A 13,502-nucleotide genomic window follows, 5' to 3' on the forward strand; every position below is an offset into this window, starting at 1 on the left:
TTATACTCCAAAAAATACGGTAGCTTCAATCCATATTTCATTTCTAAATATCTGTAACTTATTTCTTCTCACATTTCTATTATCATTGTTAATCTCAATATAGTCATTTTATAAATCCAAGTCCTGGACTTTTTTATTTTCCTTAATATTGTCCAACTTTATATTCTTTTATCATTCACTGTTAATCCCAGTGTAATCATCATTATATTATTGTTAATCCCAATAAAATCTCTGAAAACCTCCTTTTTATTATTACTATTCACATGTTCAGTACTGATTCATATTTAATCACATTGTCTTTATCTTCTTTATTGTCCTTCTCTGTATCTTATTTCTCCATCTTCCTCTTCTTGTCCGTTTATGTATACTCCATTTCAACTTCTGTATCCTCAAATTTTTGTCCTCTGTACAACATTTTAATGGTTTCTCTTATTTCCATTTTCCAAGTCAAATAAGTCAATTTGTTCCTTCTCTAACTCCTGCGCCATTTTTCTTTTTAAGTTAATATTATTCCAATTATAAGAGTTCAGTTGTGCTCTCTTCTTTCTAATTTTCTTTTTTTTTTCGCTCCAAAATTCAAACCACTTGCAGACAAGAAGATCATCCCCCACAAGTTCTCACGGTTGTTATCTGTAAAGTTCACAATTTTCCAAAGCAAAAACCAAGTTGCAATATTCCTTTTTATTCCAGAAGTTGTCTCTCTGCAATCCACAGTTCCAATTGTTTAATAAGTATCCATTTTGTTTCAATTACATAACTATCTTACTTGGCTTCTCTTTTCCTTTTTTGTTTTAAAAGTATCAGATCATATTTAAAGTCCAGTCCAAATTTAAATAGCTCTTCTCACTTCTTTTTCCCTTTTTTCCCTTTTATTTATACATCATTTCTTTTTTAAAGCTTATTATCCATTCTCGTTGTTTTTCTTAAATTTTAAAAAAGAAGGTGGGGGGGGGGAAAGGATCTATTTATTTCTTTCCAATCCATTGAACATATCTAGTTTTTTAAAATTTCCAAATAGGTTGTTTAGAAATCAATTTTCTATTGGGTTTTTATCTCTTTAAAGCACAGGGGAAAATCTTCTTTGCCCCTGTGCTTCTTAGCCGCTATTTCATCATTAGGGGTCTTATAATTGAAGGGTTCCCTTGTTGTTATTTCAAGCCTGGGTTGGCTGTCACTCACCCGGCTTCAGAAAAACTCCATTCTTTTCCTCTCCTCTCTCCAGCTCTATACTTAATCCGGTTGTCCCAGCTTCGAGGCAGCCTCCATGGCTGCCATTCCCTGCCGTCGAGTCACAGAGAGTTCCCTCCGACCTTCGAGGAACTTGCCTGTTCCTCTTGGCTGTCCGAGGTGTCTCTCTTTCTTCCCCGTCCTTACAGGACAGTTCTGGTTCCCAGACCCATCAGCAGCGGTTCGTCAGCTGGGGTTTTCGTGGGGCTCATCGGAGCCCGCTAATTCCCTGACTATCTTGCCGTGACGCCAAACCGGAAGTCTATATAATTCTATTTTTTTTCATATTTTCTTTTTTCACTATTTACTCTTTTTCTTTATTGCCTTTAGTTTCCTTTCAGTTTGTATCATGCTTTGTATAATCTATATAATTCTATTTTTTTCATACTTTTTTTTACTATTTACTCTTTTTCTTTATTGCCTTTAGTTTCCTTTCAGTTTGTATTATGTTTTATATAATCTATATAATTCTATATAATTCTATTTTTTTATATTTTCTTTTTTCACTATTTACTTTTTTTCTTTATTGCCTTTAGTTTCCTTTCAGTTTGTATCATGCTTTGTATAATCTATATAATTCTATATAATTCTATTTTTTTCATATTTTCTTTTTTCACTATTTACTCTTTTTCTTTCTTGCCTTTAGTTTCCTTTCAGTTTCTATTATGTTTTTTAAAACTCCGTTAAATTTTTCTTCCATAAAAATAAATATGTATAAAAAGTGTGTGATTTAATCCTTCTCTGATGCTGATGGGCCCCAGAGATGTGGGCCTGGCTTGGAGGGAGTTAATTCTCTTCTGCAGAGGATGTGTTCTGGGTTTTCAGGAGTTTTGCACCACTGAACAATTGGAAGGCAATCTCTTCGTAGTACATCGATATTCCACATTCAAACAAGCAGCCAAAAAAGAGAGGATCTTCCCCTGTGCACACAGCCAGATCTGAGTAGCCACTGGGTCCTGTGTTCAAGATCCAGGGTGTCTTCCAGGAATTTTCCTTCAACGGACAGGGGTTCAAGTAGATGCCCAGATCTGCACGTGTCTTTCGGCTAGTGGGATGGGAGAAGATCAGCCACAATTCGGGGGTCTTTGAGGAGGCTAAAGAAGATTCAGACCCCAGTTGTGGTGAAGGAAAACTCACCACGCTACCTTGACAACCATCATTAAGTTCCTGCAGCTTCAGACACTTGAAGGGGGCTTCGAAGAGATGCCCACCATCTCTGCTGAAGGCTTCGATCCGGTATCCGTCACTGCTGCGGGCGTTACAGTATAACACCAGGCTATTATTCCGGTCCACCAACTCTGCCATTTGGCACTCCGATGTCCGTAATGGTTGCTGGAGAAGGTGTCCCTTCAGCCACGTCTTCCCACCATCGTCGCTGTAGAAGGCGAAGGAGTGAGGTTTGGTGTAAGAGAAGGTCGGGTGTCCAACCAGATGTTTGTGGATATAATAAGTGTAGGCTGGGACAACCAGCCGCCCAGAGCTCAGCTGCACCCCGTGGCCTGGTCCCACGGCAAATGTGGCCCAGTTGTTCACATCATGTCCAATCACCTGTTCGGTCAAGTCCGTCATTGGGCTCCAGGTGCGTCCACCATCTTTGCTGAAGATGTAGCCCAGCCTGGCAGCGTTTCTACCCATGTTGATCTGACTCCATTCTGACACATTGGCCTCCACACAGATGAAGAACAAGAAAATTGTGCCTTTCTTTGCATCGTACACTGGACACGGACTCATGGTGCGATATTCGGGTAGGACGGCGGTCTCCAGAGTTTGCAGGGGACCCCACTAGAGAGAAGATACGAAATGGTCAGATGTGAAACTGTGCATCAGAGCCTGGCAAATCATGTTGGCTTTCTTTGGTGAAAAGAAAGAAGAGGCTGGGGACTTATTTCAGCTATTGCATCGCTTATTTTGCAATAAACCATGTTTTGTTTAAAGCCAGTTATGCAGCACGCCAGGGTTCTACTTCATGCAGCCCACTAAGCTATATATTGGTTTGTATACAAGCCAGTGTTCTAATTCATGCACAACACTAAGCCATAAATCATGCTTTATATACACAGAATATAGAACATAGATTAATAGAGTTAGAAGGGACCTTGGAGGTCTTTTAGTCCAGCCCTTGAACATGATATAGAACCATGATGGCAAACCTATGGCACGTGTGCAGTGGTAAAATTGCCAAATGTGCCGCACGCCAAATGTGCGCTGTATGCGCAATGTGCACCAAACACGCTATATGCCTGCGTGCATACACAGAACATACCAAAAGGAGGCTTGGGAAGGTAAGTAGACCAGCGATGGGGGGGGTGATCAGCTGTGCCGTGCGATTTAGCTTCGCTAGAAAGCAGAATTTCCTGCTGAACTGGAGCAAAAGGGTAGCATTTGGACGCATGCCCAAAGTGGCAGGCAAAACCATGTTGCCTGGCACGTGCAGCCTTGCCTGTTTGTCTTTTGCGTTTCTGTCACGCATGCCCGTGTGACGATCAGCTGTAGAAGGGACCTTAGAGGTCTTCTAGTCCAACCCTTGGATAGGAGACCCTATATAATTTCAAACAAATATTGTGTTTACCCTAAAATAAGACCTCCCTTGGATATTAAGACCTCCCCTGAAAATAAACCCTTCTGTGAAAATAAGGCCTCCCCACAAAATAAGGCCTCCCCTGAAAATAAGGCCTCCCCAAAATATTTAAGCACATTTTATATATTTATTTGTTCACATGCGCAGCGAGTCCCTACCATTTCATCTGGTTAGGGAGACAGAGCTGGAAATCAGGTAAGATGGCAAGAGGACCCCCGACTTGCTCCATGCACCCCAAAATAATAAGACCTCCCTGAAAATAAGCCAAGCACTTATTTCGTTGTGCAAAAAAAATAGGTCTTATTTTCGGGGAAACACGGTAGTTGTCCAATGTCTTTTTGAAAGCCTTCAGTGATGGGACACCCACAACTTCTGAAGACGAGTTATTCCATTGGTTGATTGTTCTCACCATTAGGAAATTTCTCCTTAGTTCTAGGTTGCTTTTCTCCTTGGTTAGTTTCCATCCATTGTTTCCTGTCTTGCCTTTTGGTACTTTGGAAAATAGTTTGACCACCTTTGTTTTTGTAGGAGCCCCTCAATTATTGGAAGACTGCTCTCATGTGACCCCTAGTCCTTCTTTTCATTAGACTAGACGTATCCAATTTCCGTAACTGTTCTTTATATGTTTTAGCCTCCAGCCCTCAAATCATTCTTGTGGCTCTTCTCTGCACACTTTCCAGAGTCTCAACATCTTTTTTATACTCTGGTGACCAGAACTGGATCCAGTATTCCAAGTGTGATCTTACTAGGGCTTTGTAAAGTGGTATTAACTGCCTCAGTTATGTGTCCCTCTTTCCATTTTTTGTATACTTATCCTTTTTTCCCCTCTCAGTTGGTATGAGAGTGCTGGTTTTTACTTGGTCCTCTTGTTTTTCTTTTATAGTGATATTGAACTGGACTGGGCTTTTGTAATATTTTTCAGAGTTTCCCAAGCTTCTTTAGTTGATTTCTCCTTTAAAAATTTCATTCACGGGATCCTCCCCAAACTCTCTCTTGAGTTTGTTACAATCAGCTCTTTTAAAATCTAATAAACCGGTTTCATTATGTTCTGTTGCTTGTGTCTGTTTTATAATGAATTCCAATATGACGTGGTCACTCTCGCCCCAAGTTCTGGCAACTTCAGCTCCCTTTTTCTCTGCTAGTAGCAATAGCACTTAAGAGTGTTAGACTTATATATCGCTTCACAGTGTTTTAAACTGTCTGAGCAGTTTACAGAATTAGCATTTTGCCCCCAATAATCTGGGTCCTCATTTTACCAACCTTGGATGGAAGGATGGAAGGCTGAGTCAAACTTGAGCCATTCAGAATCGAATCGCCAAACTGCAGCCAGCCAGCAGTAGCAGAAATAGTAGTTCTGCATTTTAGCCACTGTGCCACCGTGCTCATACAGATTTCTTTTTATATATATATTATTTGCATCTTTTCTCTTTATAAACAATAAGTACATAATGAACTGCGTACTGTCTAAGTCAATTTGTTTACATAGCAATATTAAACTCCTAGTTTCTACCTCTATTAGCCGACCATTGATAAAACAAATCCCAAGTTTGAAAATATTCTGTGCCTTCTTTTTCTTTTATCTTCAGTGTCAATCTGTCCATTTCTGCACAGTCTAATATTTTCTTAATTAGTTTGTCTGTGGGTGTTTCCTCGTTTTTCCAGCATTGTGGAAATACAATTATTCCTGCTGTCAAAACATGTAATGTTAAATATACATTCCCTTTTTCATATGTTGCGTTAACATTTTTTCTAACCACGTATGTATTTTAGTCCTTTTTTTTTTTTTTGCTTTTGTACATGACCACCACATATGATATGTAACCAGAATTTGATTACATTTCCAACATAGTGAGAACATGTTTTTAAACATTTTGACTAATCTAGCCGAAACATTTAGTACAAATTTCCCTTGTATGAGTTCACTTCAGAGGGTTTGTCGTGTTTGGGGAGCTGGGTCAGAACAGGTGGGGGGTATAATGAACAGAGGTAGTGAACTGGGAATCATGGCTACTTTGGGGCTGCAGGGTTACCTTCACGGACAGGCCCTCTTTCTGGCCACGTCGCATGACCAGGAACCTGGCGTGTTCGTCCTGGGGTGAGATGCGTTCCTCCGCAAAGGCCAGGAAGGTGGACTCCGAAGACAGGTAGAGCAGAGCAGGGATGCGGTAAGTGAGGCCCCCCTCCTGGCGGAAGAGGGTCACCTTCTCAGAGACCCCCGAAGTCTCTGCCATCTTCTCTGGAGACAGGAGAGGCCAAAGTAAGCCAACATTTCTAATCTTCAGCAGTAGCAATTTCAGCCCACCCCAGTATGCAGAGGAGATGGAGTTTCTTCCCCCTCCCCAGGATTATCCTTTCCCCTCCCCATAATCCCCCTCCCCCCTCCCCGGGATTTCCCTCTCCCAGAATCCCCCTTTCCCTTCCTCTGTATTCCCCCTCCCCCTGAATCCCCCCTCCCCAAAGATTCTCCTTCCCCCTGAATTCCCCATTCCCCCCTCCAGTTTTTCCTTTCCTCCCTCGACTCCCCATTACCCCTCCCCAAGACTCCCCCTCCTCCAGGACTGTCCCTTCCTCTGTCCCGGGGATTTCCCCCACTCCTTCCGCGCCCCCCAACCCCACTCACAGCGCTGAGGATTCGCGCCCCTGCTTGCAAGCGCTCCGCGAGGATCGCCAAGCTCGAAGCGCCCTGGTCTTTTCGTCCTCCTCCTCCGCTCCTCAGCTCCTCTCCCGCCGGCCCTGCTCAGCCGGCTTGACGTGGGACTCCCACGGGGCTCCACCTGGCGGGCCCAGCAACCGCGGAGTTACCGGGAGGGATGGAGGGATGGAGGTTTCTCGGCGCCCGCGGGCGCCAGCCTCATCTCGCAGCGCATCGCCAAATGGTTTGAGGTTGAAAAAAAGAAAGCAAAGGCGGGGCGGGGGCGGCTGGATCGACAGGGGGATGGGTGGGTGGGCGCAGGGGCAGAAATCCGGACGCTGCGCCGGCCACTGCTCCTGGACAGTCCACGGCAGCAACTACTTCCTTTTATTGAAATGCCTCGGGTTTTGCAGCCGAGCCGCGGCGCGCTTCAAGAGGAGCACATCCCGCACGGGATGCCCCAGGTCGACGCATGGACACGCACAGGTGCATCCGAGGAAGGGCGCTGCGGACGCGTGTTCAAGAGAAAAGGGAACGGAGGATGCTGTCGTGTCTTGGGGACCCCAGTCAATGCAACTGATCTGCGTTCAAGGCAGGCATTTAGACGGAGGTCTCCTAGGCTGGGTATGCGTAGCCTAAGGAAGAGAAGGATTGGAGGGGGGGCATGATAGCACTCTTCCAATAGCTTACGGGCTCCCCCAAAGAAGAGAGGGGTTTTTTCCCCACCTATTCTCCAAAGCACCTGAAGGCAGGAGGAGAAGCAATGGCTGGAAATTAATTAAGGTTAGAAGCAAGCTAGTGTAAGGTCCCAAAATATACTTGAGTCACCAGAATGCCAAAGAGAGAGACTCAAGACGAGGCTTGCAAAAAAAAACCAGATTTTATTTATGGCCAAAAACAAAATACTGGGTGGAACTATATCCAGAACATACAGATACAATGCATGCGAGGAGATAGCCACACCTTGGGGAAGGTATGGCGTCCTTTTATACCCTCAGCTTAGTACCCAACTCTGGCCTCCCAATCCAGGCCCGTGCATTCCTTGTTGCCCTGCAAGGGGGAATAGAAACTTCCCAATTAGTCATCTTGAGCACTTCTTTGTTTACTCAATTGGCCACTTAGGCCCCCTGGCCCTGGAAAGTAGGAGTCTATCCAGATAAACATAAATTAAGACTGAGATATGTACCATGCTCTTAGATGGCACAAGAAAAAAAACAGGGAGAAGATTGATATGGGTTCAGGTCAAATGGCAGGGACATATGTTTGACAAATACCAGATACATTACAGGCCTAATAACAGAATATGTTTGTTACAGGAGATACAAATATAAAGGCATAATATATGTGATACAAATACAAAGACATATGTGTATTACAAGAACCTAATGGTTACAGAATCTAGTATACCAGTATATCATATCCTAGTATTATTTATTATATCGTTATTATTGTTTCCCTTCACTAGAAATAAGGAGAAATTTCCTGGCAGGGAGAAGAATTAATCAGCTGTCTTCAGAAGTTGTGGATGGTTTTTAAAGAAAAGATCGGACAACCATTTGTTTAGAATGATATATGGACTTCTGATTGAGGAGAGGGCTGGACTAGAGGACCTCCAAGGTCCTTCCCAACTCTGTTATTTTGTACTCTTGCTAAGTGAGACGGTTGAGTGTGTCATGTCCAATTTTACTTTTTTTTTTGCATTGATTGTTAAGCAAATCACTGCAGTCCTTAGCTGAATCACACAGTCATTAAGTGAATCTGACTTCCCCCATGCACTTTGCTTGTCAGAAGCAGGCTGGGAAGGGCGCAAATGACAATCAATCAGAATAGAGCTGGAAGGGACCTTGGAAGTCTTCTAGTCCAACCCTCAGCTCAAGCAGGAAGGCCCTCTTCCATTTCAGACAGGTGGCTGTCCAGTTTCTTCTTAAAAGCTGCCAGTGTTGGCACACCCACAATTTCCAGAGGCAAGCTGTTCCACTGGTTAATTGTCCTCACTATTAGGAAGTTTCTCCTTAGTTCCAGGTTGCTTCTCTCCTTGACTAGTTTCCATCCATTGTTTCTTGTCCTGCCTTCAGGGGCTTTGGAGAATATGTTGACACTCTCCTCTTGTGGCAGCCTCTCAAATACTGGAATTCTGCTTTTGTTGCATTCATCCTGGCGGGCTCCTCATGAGTAGTCCAGATTAGAGAAAGCACAAGGACAGGTGTTTCTCGTGATGAGAGAGCCTCGAGCTGACTCCGTCACCCTCTTTTATTATACCAGGGTATAGGGCGTATCAGAAGGCATGATTACAGCTATACATTCTCATATTACATCCGTGATACAAAGGATTTTCTCCATATCTGGACATAACTTTCACATCCTACCATATTACAGTAAATCACGTGAATTCTAGGAAAGCGATACCTAATGTAAAAACAAAACTTATCATATTTGCTGCTAGCCGGGAGGCCCATCTTGAGGTATCAGATTACCTCAAGCCTCAGGAATGTTCTACAAGGAGATATCTCTGCCTTTGCAAATACAGTCTATGTTCTGAACAAAGAGAGAAAGAATAGGGCCCTTCAGAGAGTATCCATATGAACCCGCTTTTTCTACTCAGATTATTTCGGTGCCAAGCTCCATACAGTGTCCAACCAGTTAGACTGATCTATACATGTACTATGGCCACCGCATTCCCACAGCTTTCATGTCCCACCTAGTCCTTCTTTTATCCTGGGACATTGTAACTATATGCCGGTTGCCAAACACTTGAATTCTGATCACTCAATTGTGGGGAAGCTGCAACGGTTGTAACTGCAAGAATTGGTCATAACTTTTAAAAAAAATTCTGATCACTTTAAATGGTCAACTAAAGAGGGGTGACTGACATTTGGGGGGGCACTGAGCCCCTCCCCCAGGTTCAGGTTCATGCAAAAGGAGGCAGGGGTCTCGCTGACATTTCATTTGGCAAGGTTGCTCCTGCACCCCATAGCTGAATGCAAACCTTGGGGGTAAATCTAACAAGCTGTTAACAGGACAAGTGAGAGCATCCAAACGGGGCAGGATAAAATCACCCCCAGGATTTGAAAATGTCGCCCCCTCACCCGCTTGCTATTAGCCTCCTTTCAGGGTTAACAGCCCCTCCTCCTATTTTCCCCACAACAACCCTGTGAGGTGGGTTCAGCTGAGGGAAAATGACTGGCCTGAAGTCACCGAGTTGGCTTTCATGATTAAGGTGGGACTAGAACTCACTGTCTCCTAGTGATTGGCCTAAAGTCACCCATTTGGCTTTTGAGCCTAAGGCAAGACTAGAATTCACCATCTCCTAGTGATTTACCCAGTCACCTAACTGGCTTTCATGACACGGCAGGACTAGAACTCACTGTCTCCTGGTGATTGTCCCAAATAAACTTTCATGCCTAAAGGTGAGAGTAGATCTCCTGGTGATTGAATGACCCAGCTCGCTTTTGTGCCTAAGGCAGGACTAGAACTCACCGTCGCCTGCTTTCTAGGCCAGCAACTTCACCATTGCTATGGTATATACACCAAACTGGCTAATTGTGCAGTTTTCATTTTTCCCGAGCGTGCAGACCAGCTGCCTTTTCTGCCCATCCTATTTGCTTGCAAAGAATCTTTTTTCCTACAACCTGGTTCTGTCTGGATGGGCGGATCGGACCAGCAAATATTCTGATGCAAAGTTGCATTTTGGACCCATCTCTTCTGTTGGGAGATTTTGAACCCTTAGCACCCTATGCGAACTTTCCTCCTATTGTGTGGCTTCTCTAAACTCTGTTCCTAATATTTGCACCTAAGAAGGTGGGGACTGTTGCCTTGATAGGCGGACAATGCTAGGCATTAATTTCCCGGACAAAACTAAAATTCCACAATTTTGCAGATGGTTTCTAAAGTTCTCTTTCTAAAGTTGAAGACCCTGGTTGGATTATATTCTATTGCTTGTGTTTGCATTATCATGAATTCCAGTGTGATGTAATCACTCTCGCTCCAACTTCCGGCAACTTCAACTCCCTCTATCACTTCTCCTCTGTTGGCAAGAATTAGGTCTAGTACAGCTTTTGCTCTAGTTGTGTATGATCATGATTTATCACTTATTGCTTGTACATACATTGAGAGCTTATTGTACCAGGGACAAATTCCTTGGGTGTCCGATCACACTTGGCCAATAAAGTTTATTCTGTTCTGTTCGGTTAGGTTTGGTTCTACTCCGATCTGATCTATAAGAGCCACGGTGGTGCAGTGGTTAGAATGCAGTACTGCAGGCTGCCGACTGCCTGCAATTTGGCAGTTTGAATCTCACCGGCTCCAGGTTGACTCAGCCTTCCATCCTTCTGAGGTGGGCAAAATGAGGCCCCAGATTGTTGGGGGCAAGAGGCTGATTCTGTAGATCGCTTAAAGAGGGCTGGAAAGCACTGTAAAGCGGTATATAAGTCTAAGTGCTATTGCTCTTCCTATTCTCCCTCCCTCCCTCCCTCCCTTCCATCCATCCATCCATGCATCCATCCATCCATCCATGGTGCACAATGGTTAGAATGCAGTATTGCAGGCTAACTCTGCAATAGTTAGATCTTAACCAGCTCAGAATTAACTGAGCCTTCCATCCTTCCAAAGTCGGTAAAACGAGGACCCAGATTGTTGGGGGCAAGAGGCTGACTCTGTAAACTGCTTAGAGGGCTGTAAAGCACTGTAAAGTGATATATAAGTCTAAGTGCTATTGCTATTGCTATTTTATTCTATTCCATATTTTCTATTCTATTCCATTCCATTCCATTCCATTCCATTCTATCCCATTCTAATTTCTAATTCTATTCCTAGTCCATATTCTATTTCTATTTCTATTTGAGGAGCCTTGGTGGCGCAGCAGACTAAAGTGCTGTTAAGTAACACCAGCTGCCTGCAATTACTGCAAGTTCAAATCTCACCAGGCTCAACGTTGACTCAGCCTTCCATCCGTTCGAGGTAGGTAAAATGAGGACCCGGATTGTGAGGGCAATAAGCTGACTTTGTATAAAATAGAACACCGCTTGGGGAGGGGGCCCGAAAGCCCTACTAAGCAGGTATATACAAAAGTATGAAGGCTATTGCTTAACGCATTGTAAGCCGCCCTGAGTCTCCAGAGAAGGGCGGCATATAAATCGAACCAATAAATAAATAACAATAAATATTTCTATTCCTATTCCTATTCCTATTGTCATTCCTATTCCTTTTCATTCCACTCTACTCTACATTCTATTGTTCTCTTCGTTCTCTTCCTATCCCATCCTTTATACATTTGTTGATTAGCAAAAAGTTCATCTATTTCTTCTGCTCGGTTGGGTAGCCTGTAGTTTATGCCTATAACAATGTCATTCTTTTTTCCTTTTATATTGACCCATAGGGATTCTAGAAGGTTTTCATCCTCAGTTTTGTAGATTTCTGTAGAGATATTTTATATATAATGCAACTCCACCTTTGTTAGGTCTGTTTCCTCTGAACAGCTTATACCTTTCCACCAGTACACTCCAGTAATTAAGTTTCATGTCACCAAGTTTCAAAATTAATATCTGCCTTTGTGTAGTGGTACTTCAGGTTCACCCTAGTCATTCCCTACACTTTTGAATTCCTTTAGCTCTTTGCAAAACAGGTTTTCGGGTACTAAAGTTGGAAGTTGGTATTTTTACGCTTATAAAAGATTATTTTCTCCTTCCAAGTTTGCTATTAGCCCGTTTCTCACTCCCTTGCGGTTGAAGTATCATCCGGAGTCTGGTTTTTATTTTATTTGCATCCTGCCTTTATAATTTTTACAAACCCAAGGCAGCGAACATGTCTGACACACCTTCCTCCTTCTATTTTCCTTATAACCACAACCCTGTGAAATGGGCAGGGCTGAGAGAGGGTGATTGGCTAAAGTCACTCAGCCAGCTTTCATGCCTTAGGCGGGACTAGAACTCTCTGTCTCCTGGTGATTGGCCCAGTCACCCAGCCAGCTTTCATGTCTAAGGCAGGACTAGAACTCTCTGTCTCCTGGTGATTGGACCAAAACCACCCAGGTGGCTTTCATGGTTAAGGTGCGACTAGAACTCAGTCGCCTGGTGATTAACCCAAAGTCACCCAGCCAGTTTTCACCCAGCCTAAGGCAGGACTAGAACTCACGGTCTCCTGCTTTCTAGCGTGGGGCTTAAATAGATGGGGTTAAGTCTCTGTTCCAGGGAATAGAATGTGAATGATCTATTTTATGTAACTTAAAAAAAAAATTCCCATTTTATAAGGGGAACTTTTTAAAAATGATGTACCATCTGTCGGTACATTATGTTGGAAATATGGAAAATATTAGGAATCATTTTATTGTGCTTGATGGATTCGTAAAAAAAAGGGAGAGAAATTTCTGGTTTCTTTTTTTTTTATTGAAAAGTTTTACAGAAAAAAAAGAATTTTCTTCCCCCCCATATTCCCCCCACCCTTTCCCTCCCCTCATCCCACCCTCCCCCCCAGACTTCCCAGGGCAAAATACAAGGTATTTCATTTAACTATCATAAAATAGATTAACCTACTTATCCTCAGACTACTAACTCCCCCCCGAAACCTTAACTCCACTATAGATAACATAATACTTCTAATACTTAATGTTCATTCATAAGCTATTTGATATTTTCTTGTCTGATACTTATTTTGAATATAATTAATCCATCTTCTCCATTCCAATACGTATCTTTCTTGTGTATAGTCCTTCAGGTACGCTGAGATTTTCGCCATTTCTGCTAAGTTCGTTACTTTCAGTATCCACTCTTCAATAGTGGGCAAAGAGTCCTTCTTCCAATATTGCGCTAACAACAGCCTAGCTGCTGATACTAAGTTCAAAATCAATTTAGTCTCTGATACTCTACAATCCGTTGTTATACCCAATAGGAACAATTGAGGAGTAAATTTCAACCTTCTTTTCAGAATATTCTGCATCACCCACCAAATTTTTATTCAAAATACCTTGATTTTCTTACAGGTCCACCATATATGATAATAGGTTGCATCATTACATTCACATCTCCAACATTTAGCTTGCAAATTCGAGTACATACATGATAATTTTTTAGG

At 42.9% G+C, this 13,502-nt stretch overlaps 1 protein-coding gene across 1 annotated transcript; it reads right to left on the reverse strand.

Moving 5' to 3' along the window:
* Positions 1-2,013: 2,013 nt before the first annotated feature.
* Positions 2,014-6,036, reverse strand: LOC139317153 (sialidase-3-like). The gene is made up of 2 exons (XM_070944111.1): positions 5,836-6,036; positions 2,014-3,009 (listed from the first exon to the last, which is right to left on the reverse strand). Exons 1-2 carry the CDS (start codon positions 6,034-6,036, stop codon positions 2,014-2,016), a joined length of 1,197 nt encoding a protein of 398 aa, XP_070800212.1.
* Between the last annotated feature and the right edge of the window lie 7,466 nt (positions 6,037-13,502).

The sequence above is a fragment of the Pituophis catenifer genome, unplaced genomic scaffold (genome assembly GCF_029215685.1).
Source record: "Pituophis catenifer annectens isolate HBS135680 unplaced genomic scaffold, rPitCat1.0.hap2 SCAF_4, whole genome shotgun sequence".
Lineage (NCBI taxonomy): Eukaryota > Metazoa > Chordata > Lepidosauria > Squamata > Colubridae > Pituophis > Pituophis catenifer.